General features: G+C 42.9%; 1 protein-coding gene across 1 annotated transcript in view; it reads left to right on the top strand.

The window, feature by feature from the left end:
• The first annotated feature begins 281 nt into the window (after window positions 1-281).
• The window catches only part of SPAG6 (sperm associated antigen 6), a 59,446-nt gene continuing 45,945 nt past the window's right edge, over window positions 282-13,782 (top strand). Inside the window, exons 1-2 of the mRNA XM_066628116.1 lie at window positions 282-568; window positions 2,637-2,732. Of these exons, the coding sequence (XP_066484213.1) occupies window positions 544-568; window positions 2,637-2,732 (121 nt within the window). The 5' untranslated portion in view covers window positions 282-543. The remainder of the gene's footprint in view (window positions 569-2,636; window positions 2,733-13,782) is intronic.

Raw genomic sequence — 13,782 nt, 5'->3', positions numbered from 1 at the left:
TAAAGTCAATGGGGCTTACTCTCAGGTAAGTGTGCATAGGATTGCAGCATATGAGGGAGAGAAAAAGGTCGGGAGACATCCCAGGTCTACTCAGAAGCAAGTCCCATTAAAGTCAATGGGGCTTTCTCCCAGGTAAGTGTGCATAGGATTGCAGAGCCTGAGTGACCCTGCGGCCAGCCAGCGCTGGTCCTAGGCTGGCAGCCAGGGCTGGTGGATGCCGCTGATGTCACAATGGGCGGAGGCAGCCGCCTCCCGCCCGCCCCCTTGATGGCGCCCGCTTCCGTTTGGTTACCTTGGAGAAGGATACACACGGCAGCCCAAACTGAAGAGGCCCGCGGAGAGAGGCAGCAGCCTGCGCCTCGGCTGGGCGAGGAGTGAGTGAGAGAGGCAGCAGCGGCCGAGTCAAGGAAGGGCCCCAAGAGGCGGGGAGACCAGGGCGCCCCAGAGAGAGGCACCGCTCCCTGAAGCCACCTGTGGAGCCACCTGTGGAGGGGGCTCCAGGCTTCCTTCCCTGCAGCGGTTGGAGCACCCCCAGCAGGAGCCATGAGTCAAAGGCAGGTCTTGCAAGGTAAGGGGGTGGCCAGGCTGCATCCTGTCTGCGGGGGAGTGAGGCTGCAACCCTGTCCACACTTACCTGGGAGTAAGTCCCATTGATTATACCTGAACATACTTCTGAGTAGACATGCATAGGATTGGGCTCTGAGGCTACAATCCTATCCACACTTACCTGGGAGTAAGTCCCATTGATTATACCTGGACTTACTTCTGAGTAGACATGCATAGGATTGGGCTCTGAGGCTGCAATCCTACCCACACTTACCTGGGAGTAAATCCCATTGACTATACCTGAACATACTTCTGAGTAGACATGCATAGGATTGGGCTCCGAGGCTACAATCCTGTCCATGCTTACCTGGGAGTAACTCCCATTGATTATACCTGGAAGTACTTCTGAGTAGACATGCATAGGATTGGGGCCTTAAACAACAAGAGTTTTGCGGTGGCACTTTAAAGATCAATCCTGGCAGCAGCCTGTTTTGGGGTCAGTAGCACCTGATGAAGTGGCCTCTCTGTTCAGGGTGACCAGATATTATAACCGCAGAAGAGGACCAGGCACCCCAAAATGTAGGACATCCAAGAAAAATGTAGGATGTGACAAAATAAAAGCTAAAAGCACTCCTATATTGATTTCAAGTGATTGTCAGTGTTTCTCAAACTGTGGATCCAGACCCACTAGGAGAGTTGCAAGCCAATTTTAGGTGAGTCCCCATTCATTTCAATGTGTATTTTACTTTTAACATAGATTTGATGCTACCAGGGTATAAGACTGCATTTGGGGAAATGTTACAGATCTGTACTTTTAACAGGCTACTATGTATATGCTTTTAAGCCATTTCTTCCCAATGGTGCATATATGCAACAGGGATAATAAACCCCTGTGGGCTGAGCAGAAATTGGTTAGCCATGACAGTCAATGCGGTTTACTCCTGGGTAAGTGTGGATAGGATTGCAGCCTTTGGGATGTTGGGGGAATTATTTTTAAACAGATCAGCAACTGCTTGGGAGAGTTGGTATGGTTCTCTATTTTGAGTACATTTATAAACTTACACATATTGTAAACTTTTAATTTCATTGATCTGATTTGATCTAATCATTTGGGGGTGTTAAATTTTCTGCTTGATGATGTTACTTCGGGCCATGACATCATTTTCAGGTTAATGATATAATTTCCAGTGGGTCCTGACAGATTATCATTCTAAAAAGTGGGTTGCAGTGACGAAAAGTTTGAGATCCACTGGGTTAATTAAACACTAAATTTAAAACTATATTACATATAATTTATTAATTACAAGAAGGCTATTCACTGCCTGCAGGAGCCCACTCATAGGGAAAAGGAGAATATTTAAGTTATTTTCTAGGACATGAGACTAAAAAAGAGAACATGTCCTGGAAAAAGAGGAAATTGGGTCACCCTGACTCAGTGGTTCCCAATGTACCCCTTTGGCAACCCAGTTCCATAAATTGTACCCCTCATATTAAAACCTTCCATGTTGAGCTACTCCTTCCAAAATTTCCTCCGCTATACAGTGGTTAAAGGAACAGGTGCTCTTTTCCCCAGTGGTGTCACTAGGTTTTGTTTCACTGGATGCAGGAGGCCAGTGCATCGCCCCTATGATGTACTTCCTCCCATGCAGTGGGTAGGGCAACATCCTGGGCAGTGGGTGTGGATGCTTTTTTGGCTATAACTTTTGATAGAAAAGACTTTTAGTTTGTTTCATTGCATTCTGCTTGAGGCCATTGATTCATATATAACATGATTGTATTATATGAAAATATGATTTAAAATTTTTTGGTGAGTAATGGTGTCACTTCCTCTGTATGTGTCACCCGGTGCAGCCTGCAGCCCCCTAGCTATGCCACTGCTGTCCCCCTTTGTATCTGGTCACCCTACCCCATGGGGGCTTCATTGGTTTTTGCTGCCACTTATAGGGTGAACTCCGCTTGTTGCAGTTCCTCATGTGGATTGCACAGCAAAGGGGTCCTGCAGTCCTCTCCCAATGTGCTTCTGTCATGTGAAGAAGGCTTTTCAGGGCCTCTCTGAAACAACTCATACTGCCTTCTTTCCTGTTTTGCAGTCTTTGAACAGTACCAGAGGGCCAGGACGCAGTTTGTTCAAACGGTTGCAGAACTCGCAACTAGACCTCAAAACATCGAGACCCTCCAGAATGCAGGTAAAAAAAAAAATCAACTTTTTGTTTGTTTGCTTGCTTATCCATTTCTCTTGTAATAAAATGAAGAGTTTTGTTTGGTATTTTGAACACCTTCCTTTTTGTCAGAAAGAGAAAAATGACTTGAGCAAACTATTGGGTGTAAGGCATATGCTAGTCAGCTTAGTGTATTTGTTTCACATAACCACACACGGCACCAAAGGAACTCCCAACATGTGTGAATATTTACAGGCTGTTTGCAGAGTATTTCAAATAACTTAAAGTCAGGGCTGCAACTTGCCATTCTATGCTAGGTCTTTCTGCATTTCTGTATACTGCTATTGGTAGGTCACAGTGTAGCACAGGAATTCACTGTAAACATATAAGGCAGGGCTTTTCAAACTGGGGCGTTGTGACGCCCCAGCCTGTGGGCCCTGGCCCCCGCCCCCTTAAGGGGCGGGGGCAGCCTGGAGGCATGGAGGAGGCAGCGGCATGTACCCAAGCCCCTGCAGCCTCCTGGGGGTGCGGGGAGTCTGGTGCGACCTTTGGCAGGGCTCCCCGCACCAGTGAAAGTAGATGCAGAGCAATTGCGCCCCTTCTCCGATAAAGCAGAAGTGGAGCGCGATTGCTCTGCATCTACTTTCACTGCTGCGGGGAGCCCTGCCAAAGGTTGCACCAGGCTCCCAGCACCCCCGGGAGTGGCTCCCCGCACCCTGAGTGGTGCAATCCTGGGGATCGTGCTGCTGCCTTCCCCCGCCCCTGCTGCCTCCCCCCTCCTGCCCACGCAAGAATTTAGTGGCTCTCAAACTCTCCCAGAGAGTTTGAGAACCACTGATATAAGGGATGGCGTTAATTTAGGCTGTTGTACTACTCAAAGCTGTTAGATTTGACATGTGCTGCTTTAGTTTTGACTGTACTATGTTGGTCCCAGTTAAAACACACAAGTTACAATATCTCAATTCAATTATTGGAAGAGAAGCAAAGGAACAAGGTCCTTCCAGCTACCTATGAGATGTGGTCTAAATACAGTTTTTCTCTGGAAAAACCAATGTTGTTTAAATATTGTGTAAATTAGATGTAATGGGAGAAAAATACACTGATGATAGGATGAATGATTTTTTTTTGCTTTTTAAAATTGTATAATATTAAAATGCAATTACAATCCAATACTTTATTAAAGGTTATGGAACTGAGAATTACTGGGAGCACAGTTTATTTTTAATCTAATGTGGCTTTACTAGTCATACAAAATAATTAAGGAAGTTATAATTTAACCAAATTTAAGAAGATGTGTGCCTCTGATTGAGAATATGTACAGGTTTTTCCCTAGGAAATGATTTGCCCTTAATGTATAGAAAAGATCTCTGTATCTGATTGATTTATTTTGGAACTGTTTGTGAAGACTAGACTCAGTTCTTACAAACAGCAGCAGAGGTTCTAAACCTGGGTTTATTCTACCTTAGACTGCAGATGAAGGGTCATGGTATTCAATATAAAAATAAACAATCTCATAAAAAGTAGAAAAAAAATCTTTGCACATAGAAAACTAAATGTCAGGGAGAAGTAGTCTATCCTAGCCCCTTTCCCTGACATGCTAGTCTTCTGTGAAAAGGAATTTTTTTTTTGGGGGGGGGGGGCAGAGGCTGTGTGTCATGTGAGGCCTCAGCTGTAGAAGCCATAGAGTCCAGAACAGTAGAATGAACATCTTGACACTCTATGTCCATTCCATTCTTCTGAAGAGCCTAGGAAAGTTTAGATCATATCACATTTGTGGCATCTTAAAAAGTGACAAAGGCTAAGTTGTACCTGTTGATATTGGTGGAAATTGTTCCAAGTAAAAGGATTTGGAATCAAGTTGCTCGCATACCAGACAAGGGGCAGGAGCTATTGGGAAGTTTTGTATAAGTTCCCTTAAAATGAATGGTCGAGATATAGGAGCAACCAATGCATCAACTTGAATTCATTTCAGCAGGTGTGTACAAGAATCCAGTGGATTGTATTCAGAGAAAGTCAAGGCATTTAAATAATTCCAAGTAGTCAATGAGTTTTTTTCCCCCATGAAGAAATCCATCATCATATTGTGGCAACAGAATTTAATAAATAGCAATGACATTAACATTACCGAGAGTCTCTTAAAATAGATATCTGTTTTCTAGCCTCTCCAGGAAGATTTGCATCAGTTTGAATTTTTTGAAAATTTAAGTTGCACTAAGAGCACTTACTTGCACTAAGAGCACAGGCATAAAAGGCAGGCAGAGGCAGATTTTTAAATTTGGGGGGGGGGTGCAAATTTTTTCTGGGTGGCAAAGAGGTAAGATGTGGTGGTGTTCTGCCAGATTCCCAGTCGAAGCTCTGCCTGGAGAATTATGCCCACTTTTAGCTAAGTAGCACCCCCTTTTTACCCAAGACCCAAATTTAGACTACAAAAACAAGGCATGGATTTATTTGGCTTGATCTGTTTGACAGGATTGAATGGCCATGAAATTTCCTCAGGCAGTAACATTTATCTTAAATATTCTTAGTAGGTACATTTGATGAGCTGTTATCTCAAAGTGTCCTGGAATTAAGGAAACTAATACATTTTTATATTAATGGGCTTTGTCTTAGAATTGTGTCTTTAAAAAAAAATCTTGTTGGTTGTAAAGGTAACACCAAGAAGAACTGCTAGTAACCCTGCACACTGGGTAAGAAGCAGTTTTTCTAGTGGGTGCTCCTCTTTTATTTAATAGGGGGAGAGTAACCAGCCCACTTCACCCCAGCAGTGTCTTTTCTAGTGGCTGTCTGCTGGTATTCTTTTTAATCTTTTTAGATTTGAGTCCTTTTGGGACAGGAAGCCATTAGTTATTTGATTTTTCTTGGTAAACCATTTTGTGAACTTTTTGTAGAAAAGCAGTATATAAATACTGTTGTTGTTGTTGATGATGATGATGATGATTGATCCAGAGCTCACCACCAGTGCACACTGTTGCAACATGCTATAAGGCATGTTTGCAAGCTTTTCTGCGTTCCAGAGCTGGAGCTAGCCCAACACAAGCCCATGTTGGGCCAACTCCAGTGCTGGGCCTATGGTCCACTGCCCGATGCTCTGGGTGGCAAAGAGGTAAGATGGGGTGGTGTTCTGCCAGATTCCCAGTCCAAGCTCTGCCTGGAGAATTATGCCCATTTTTAGCTTAGTAGCACCCCTTTTTTAACCCAAGAATGGCCCTAGTTCTGCCTTGCAGTCCTGCTGGACCCCATCTCCAGGGTAGCTCGCCTGTTCAACCTGCAGAGGTCCTCTCTCCTGCCAGCAGCTCCCGCCACTACAGCAGCCCCTTGGTCCTCAGCAGGTCTTGGGTACAGCAGCCAAACACTAATCTCAGTGTCCAAAGTCCATTAATCCAGTCTCCCTTTCCTCCTTCTGTTACCCACACCAAACGCTCCCTTCAGCAGGTGCTTTTATGCCTGAGAGCCTTATTGCCTTCAGTGGCTGCAGCTGTGCAGCACACCCTTTGCTGAAAGCCCAGGCCTTAATTCTTAAAGGGGCCACTGCAGACACCACATTCTACCTCCTCGCCAGATCTTCCGCTATTCCACTACAGGTGGGGGTAGGCAGGGAGGAGGCATTCTGGGACAGGTGGAGGGTGGGGAGAAGGCATGGTGGGGAGGGAGCGGGGTGGCCCGGGACTCCTTGATTCTGTATTTGCTAAAGAGGTGCCGCAGAATCGTGTAACCCCATTGTAGGGCTACTTCCCTTATCCAGAGGATGAATATCCCCTTCTCCTGAGTAGCCAGTGTTGGCTGCCTGGCATGCTTAGGATGCCGCAGCAGGCATTTGGCGCCTTGGCAGCCCCACACACCGGGCAGCTCAGGATTGAGATGTCTGTTTTCTGCAAGATATTCACAAAAGGATGAGATGTACATGTTGAGATTACCTTCATTAATGGCCAATCACAAATTAAGGCTACAAGAACTAGTTTAATATAGAAATATAATTTAAAAATGGAAAAATGTGTCTCTGAGCTGAAACCTGCAAACAGTTGACTTGCAGAAAACCTCCTGATTTTACTGCAGAAGTTATTATTGACAATGAAACATGATGGTGTTTTTTTTTTAAAAAGTGAATATTTAAGTTAAACTGTAGTAAACCTCAGGATATCTCACTTCCAAAAGATTTCTAAAATGGGTTTTATTTTTGTTTGATCTTACTAACAGAAGAGAGCAGTAAATCTGATTTGAATCAGTGTTGCAAGAGAGGAAATTCATTTAGGATTGCAGCTAGTTTTTCTTTTAAGTAACGGAAATGCAATATGGTTCCTAAAGCTGGGGGAAAAAACGGACTGTAAATGACATTCATTGTGCTGCTGTGCTTCATGAAAAAATGTGTAGTTCAAAAATGAATAATTATTTTTAAACCACGTGATGGTCCCATGAAATATCTCTTTGGGTTGTATTTCTCATTCTATGGGACCAGTGTTTCTTGAAGAGCTTTCATCTCCTATGGTTTCTCTTCTTGGGGTTGTTGTAGAGTTGTAGTGTGGAACTGAAATAAAGAGTTTAGTGCACAGTTATGATCCACCAAGATTGACATAGCCCACGAGCTGTATATAATGTCTTACCAGGGGCTTGATAAATCTCCTTTTTGTCTGCTGCGGATTAGGAATGTGAAAATAGGGGTCAAGCACCTGGCAGGCTACAATTTGTGGCCGGTAGAGTGCATTCGGCTTAGTTATACAGGCCAAATTCATGATAATGTAGTGCAGAAGGAGTGGTGTTTAAGATAGGAACCATAAGGACTCTGAGCAATGCAGCTTGTCAAAATAGGAAATGGGTTTCATATACTGCAGAAAGCAGCTTGATCTCAGATGGCACATTTGGATAGAAATTACAAAAAGGCCTTAATTCATAAATTCTGTAGTCATTTTAGGAGCAGTAGAACAATGATATCTTGGATTTAAAAGCTGCACAAAAGTGGCTTGTGGACTTTGCGACATTTTGTTTTGCATTGTATAGACCAGGGGTCTCCAAACCTTTTGGCCAGAGGGCCGCAACAAATATTTGGCGTGGTGTGGAGGGCCGGAAAAAAAATTCAAATATAAAATTTAAATAAATAAATTAGAAATGGAACTTAGATGAGTGAGTAAATGAATGAATGGGCTCATTCATTCAACCTCTCTGGCCCTCAGAACATCCTCCAGACACAATCAGAGCACAGTTCTGGTCATGTTCAGTTGAGTGGGCCAGAGGCTTTCAGGGGACAAGAGGTTGGCCGCAGGCCGGAAAGAGGCTTGCTACGGGCTGCATCTGGCCCCCGGGCTGGGGTTGGAGACCCCTGGTATAGACCAAGAAAGCTGGAATACCTACTTTCTTTTTAAAAACATATTCTTATCCTACCTCTTAACCCAAAAAATTTAACAAGGTGGTTCACAATGTATAAAAGGATCAAAATTGCAATCTTGTCACAAAATGAAAAATATCTCATTTCAGCCTCTTATTCTGCAGACTCTGTTCAAAATTGGCCCGGGCATGGAATAGTAGAAAAGATAATTCCAAGACCTCTGTCTTCAACCAAAGTGGATTCAAGGAAGACCTGTTCTGTCCCCAAATTTGTAGCTTGGCATTAACTGCCCAACCCTCAACCCTTCTGCACATGGCTTGTTCAAGTGCTGTTAATTTGTTGCTCAGGGGCTAAGCTGATTTACCAAGAAATGGAAAACATCACAATCAGTTTCTTCCATCATGATGATTCATGACTAAATCATTGAACTACCCCCCCCCCCCCAATTTGAAAATATGATTTGCCTGTCGGTGTCTTATTTGTAATGTTGTGCTCCTAACTGCAGTCTCCGTTAGAAATTCTTAATGCAGAAACTGATGGTCATTAATGGTTTCCAGAAAGAAATATGAAGAACGGTTTGTGTTGCAGTTGTGTAGTTGATGACAGACAAATCTCTTATACTGCGTCTCCTGTTTCTAAAAAAACAACAGCCAAGACTGGAGCAGAGGTATCACTATAGCATTGGGAAGCAAATGAACTGAGATTAGTACCTTCTGCCAAGAAAAGTTTATTGTTTTCTAAACAGATGATGATTTCTGTTTTTAAGAAGATCGCAGTACAAATCATAGTTCTACACTCTTAACATTTCACTGTGCTTGTTGGGATATTTGGCAGCTCAATCCTATGCAGGTTTATTAATAGGAAATCTCATTGAATTCAGTGGGGCTTCCTCCCTGGTAAGTGTGTATAGGATTGTAGCCTAACTTACCCTACTAAGGCTACAATCCTTTAAATGCTTACCTGGAAAGAAGCACCATTGCATACAGTAGGATTTACTTCTGAGTAAATATGCATAGTATTATGCTGTAAATCTATGGCTGAAAAGTAAATTTCATTGTCTTCCAAGTGAGTCTGTTTAGAATTACAGCCTTATCCTGAAAGGATCCAAGTGCTCTGGGTTTCTTTTATGTTCAAAGAGAGATAGATTTTTAGTAAGTTTCTTAAACAGAGCCCTTACATTAAGGCTGCAATCCTAAGTACATTTACCTAGAAGCAAGTCTTATTGACATTTATGGGAGTTGACTATGAGTAAATATACATAGGATCAAACTGCATGTGAGTAAGCAAAAGAATCTAGTTTTCCCATTATTGTTAATAGCACTATTGTAATAGAATTCAATGTGATCAGGTTTGAGGCTGTCTTATACTAAGTCTAAACCTCTGATCCAGCTAAGGCTAGGTATTATCTACATTGACTGGTTGCGTCTAGAGATGCCATGGATCGGGCCCCTTCTCCATTCAAAGCACATGCTGAGTCACTGAGCAATGACCCCATCATGATGGAAGCTTTAAGGCTATATTTTCATGCCATGATTGTTCCAGTCTTTGTGTGTAATGTACCCCAAAGGGTGAATAGGCTACTCTGGGGTTTCATAATTTGTCAGCATGATATACATAGCCCTGACCGTGTTGAAGAAATGAGGGTTTCTGGTAATTACAATTTTGAGAGTTTCTTGATCTTTATCAAAACAATATCTCTGATTACCAGCAGCCCATCTGGCAGTGTCTGTTAAATTGCTTTTAATTTCTTGTATTGTCCCTTGCATCACCAAAGGATATAATTGAGGCAGATAGATAAATAGATTTTTATAATTGTCTGTCCATCCTGTCTCCATCCGAAGAGCTCAGAACAAGGCTTGCATTTTGAGAAAAGGTTTTTAAAATGCCTTTATATTTTTGAAGAAAAAAACCATATTTTTCTCAGCAGTGTTTTTATATTCTGAATTATATGAATCTATATTAACATAGGGAAAAGCACCATCTAAAACCAGTGTTGATTTAGATTATAAAACATTAACTTTAATAATTTTTAATTTAATACAGATATATTTTTGGGAATTTATTCAAGTGATTTGCTAACTTAATATGAGATATATACAAAAGTCTGTAATTTGACATGTGTGGATTTGAATCTCAGTCCATATTTCACCATGAAGCATATGAACTGAGGTTCCCACCGCAAGAGTACAAGTCCTCCCTTTGAGTTAAGTCTGGCCATGATTCCATCCCCAGCCCTGATGGTGAAATGTTGGGATGAGACATTAGCCCATTTATACTGTGCACTGCAGCAATATTATTTTCAGTTGTACTGCATATGCAATTGCATTCTCCACTACATTTCTTGGGATACTAACTTTGAATCTTGCTGTGAGTTCCTGCTCCCCTCTCAGGACCAGTTGGCGGTTGTGATAACAGATATATGGGACTAAGAGCATAACTGAGTTTAAAAATAGAACGGCCCAGGCTGCCTCCCACTGCTGTGCACAGGCTGATCTCTGCACTTTGACAGTGAATGGGAACTTGTATGGAGTCCTTTCTGTGAGGTTTGGATTTCATCTTAGAATAGTAAGAGGTGTGTGTTGGGGGTGTCTGTGTGTGAAGATTAGGAGGATTATTATCTTTATCTAGCCATCTGGACTTTTAACCTGGGGCGTTGGGTAGTTAACAATACTAAAGCAAAAATCCAAATTGGTAAATAAAACACTGATTAATATGCTGAAATGCAGTATGGGTATTAAAATCACTCCATGCTGTCTTTACCATAGCAATTAAGAGCTAGCCCTGATGGTTAAAAAAATGTTGTGTAGCGTTTTCCCAGCAGAAAATGTTCAGGCCTGGGCTTTGGCAGGTATTCAGGGGAAGGGAGACCCTCTTTTTTGGAACATCCACCAAACATGTTGTTGGTTTTATGAAGTCGTGTCCGACTCTTCGTGACCCCATGGACCACAGCACAAAATGTGGAACAGACTGAGCAGCCCTTTGCAACTCAAAGAAGCCACAAACCAGGCCATAAGCCCAGCCTCTCCAGGTGACGTTTCCAGGTTCTGTGGTGCTGTTTCTAGGGCAGTTGCTTGTTCTAAGAAATTGTCTGTCCCTCTTCCTCCACCAGCTCCACAGGTGGAGGAAGAGGGATAACTAATTCGTTATCACAGACAGTTGCCCAAGAAACAGAACCTGGAGGAGTTTTTCAGCCATTTTCAACCATTGAGTCCCAGACTTCTGTAACACACCTGCATTGTGCTATGGCACAATGGTTGAAAATTGTTGTTTTAGTGAATGGGCAGTCTTGCATGAAGTAAAGCTGTCCTTCAGGTACCCGGGACTCAAGCTGTTTAGGGCTATAAAGATCATAACCAGCATCTTAAACTAGACCTCGGAACAAGCCAATTTGTACAATACTGGGGATGATATGCTCTAGAACAGGAGTAGGCAAACTTTTTGGCAGGAGGGCCACATCATCTCTCTGACACAGTGTTGGGGGCTGGGGGAAAAAAGAATTAACATTTTAAATTTGAATAAATTTACATAAATGAATACATTAGAGACAGAACTTATATGTATGAATCAGTTTTACTGAGCTTATTTATAATATACATGAAACTATAATACAGGCATGTAGAACCACATGAGAACTATGAACTGTTTGCAACATACCTCTTGCACAGTGAAAACATACAGACCAAGCCAGAAACGCATGGAGGCATAAGTTGCAGGCCAGCATGGGCTCCAACAGTCTCTGACGGGCCAGAGGCTCATCAGAGACTTAGGGCTCCTTGCAGGCCTGATTGGGGGTCCCCAACAGTCACAAATGGCCGCGGGCTGAGGTTTGCCAACCCCTGCTCTAGAAGCAAAGGATAGCAACCTGACTGCAGCAACTGTTGCTAGATTGGCTTTCTCCAGGATTTATAGAAGGCAAAGCTAAGTATTATTAAGCTAAGGCTGCAATCCTAACCACGGTTTCCTGAGAGTAAGCCCCACTGAACAAAATGGGATTTACTTCTGAGTAGACCGGGTTAGGATTGTGCCCTAGGTATATTATTAGGTTCTCTCTGTTAGGTATATTATTAGGTCCTTTCTACAATCCAAGATATTCACACAGAACAAAATGTTAATTACAATAATCTTTTGTTCTGTTTGAAACTCTTGGATTGTAGTGAATTGCAATGTTATGACGTCTCTGTGGCTTTTTCATTTTCTTTTTTTGTTCTTAATAATATATAAAGTTTAAAAATGCACCTCTCAAGGCAACAGCTCCTGGTATGTAGTGCATAACATTGTATCTGACTGGGAAGAAGAAAGACTTCTTCTTTCTTCTGAGCACCTTTCCCACAGTGCCGCACCTTGCAGTCTTTCTCTGTATGCTCCTGGGAGTGATCCTGCTTGGTCCACGGAAAGATTGGAGATGCTGGCCTGTTAATTCATACCTAAGGCCCAGATATATGGAGGGGGGTGCGGCTGGGGGAGAGAAGTACTTCTGCAGATGAAAATGTGGTTGGGATATTGGCAAGCAATTTTCCCATCAATTTTTTATTTCTGCTGTGCTGTGATTTATGGATCAAGTCTGTTTCAGTGTTTGTATTTTTAGGCCTGGCCTTTTAAGAGTATCAGTATTCTCTTGGCACTTGTAGCCTGGGAGGTTTGGTCTCAATATGCATCATTATAGGCAGCTGGTGACCAGGCCTCATGCAAAGGGCTGCTTTGAGCAGCAGTGTAGTGTCTTTTGTGGGCCAGTCAACACCAATTGCTGGCATATTTCAGACACTGTCTGCACTTGCATCTTTCAGAAATAGTTCCCTTCTGCTCCCATTCTATCACTGGGGGATTTCAAGCTCCTTTGATTCTGGAACCTGCAAATGCAGGTGGGATCTCTATGCTCCACCTGAGTGAATCAGATTACCTAAAGCCCCCTCAAGCTTGGTGAGGAGGATAGGATGGAGAATTTCAGCCCTCTCTCTTGTCCCGTTCTCCAACTTCTTCACCACAACTCTCCTTCCTTCATTGAAGGCTCTTGCTGAAGATGGGACAGGGGCCCAGGCCTACAGTCCATTTCCCCTCCAGACCAAACACCACAGCTTCCAGGCCTCAAACCCAGTAGCTTCATTTCGAACAAGGATGCCTTCAAGCATCATCTCCTTTCTGCCTATCCTCAACCCAGCTCCTAGGTGGGGTAAGGGGTATACCCAGTTTCCAGGTGGGTTAGGGAAGTTTTGTTCTAGCTACAACATTGCCCTCAAGTGTAGGCTTTTTGTTTTTCATCCTACAAGTGAATATCGGTCATTAACTTATGTCAGTGGTTCTCATGCACTTATCACTGGGACCCACTTTTTAGAATGAGAATCTGTCAGGACCCATCGGAAGTGACATCACCAAGTAGGAACATTTTTAACAATCCTACCCACACTTACCCAGGAGTAAGTCCCATTTACTAACATTTTTAAAAGAACACGCATAGTAGCTTGCTAAAAGTACAGATCTGTAACATTTCCCCAAATGCAGTCACATACCATGGTAGCATCAAGCCTATATTAAAAATATTGAAATGAATGGGGACCCACCTGAAATTAGCTCACGACCCACCTAGTGGGTCCTGACCCATAGTTTGAGAAATGCTAACTTATGTGAAAGCACGCAACGGAATGCTAATAAAAATGTCATTGGAAATGGAGCTAAATCTAGAGAAGTCGCTTTTACCTACTCAATGGGTCCCATTCGTGTTGTCTCACAGAATTCATTGGGAGCCACTGAGAATTGCACCCATCA

Source organism: Tiliqua scincoides, chromosome 5, assembly GCF_035046505.1.
Source record: "Tiliqua scincoides isolate rTilSci1 chromosome 5, rTilSci1.hap2, whole genome shotgun sequence".
Lineage (NCBI taxonomy): Eukaryota > Metazoa > Chordata > Lepidosauria > Squamata > Scincidae > Tiliqua > Tiliqua scincoides.
Note: the sequence above shows the minus strand (reverse complement) of the source record. Positions and strands in the feature narration are given on the sequence as shown.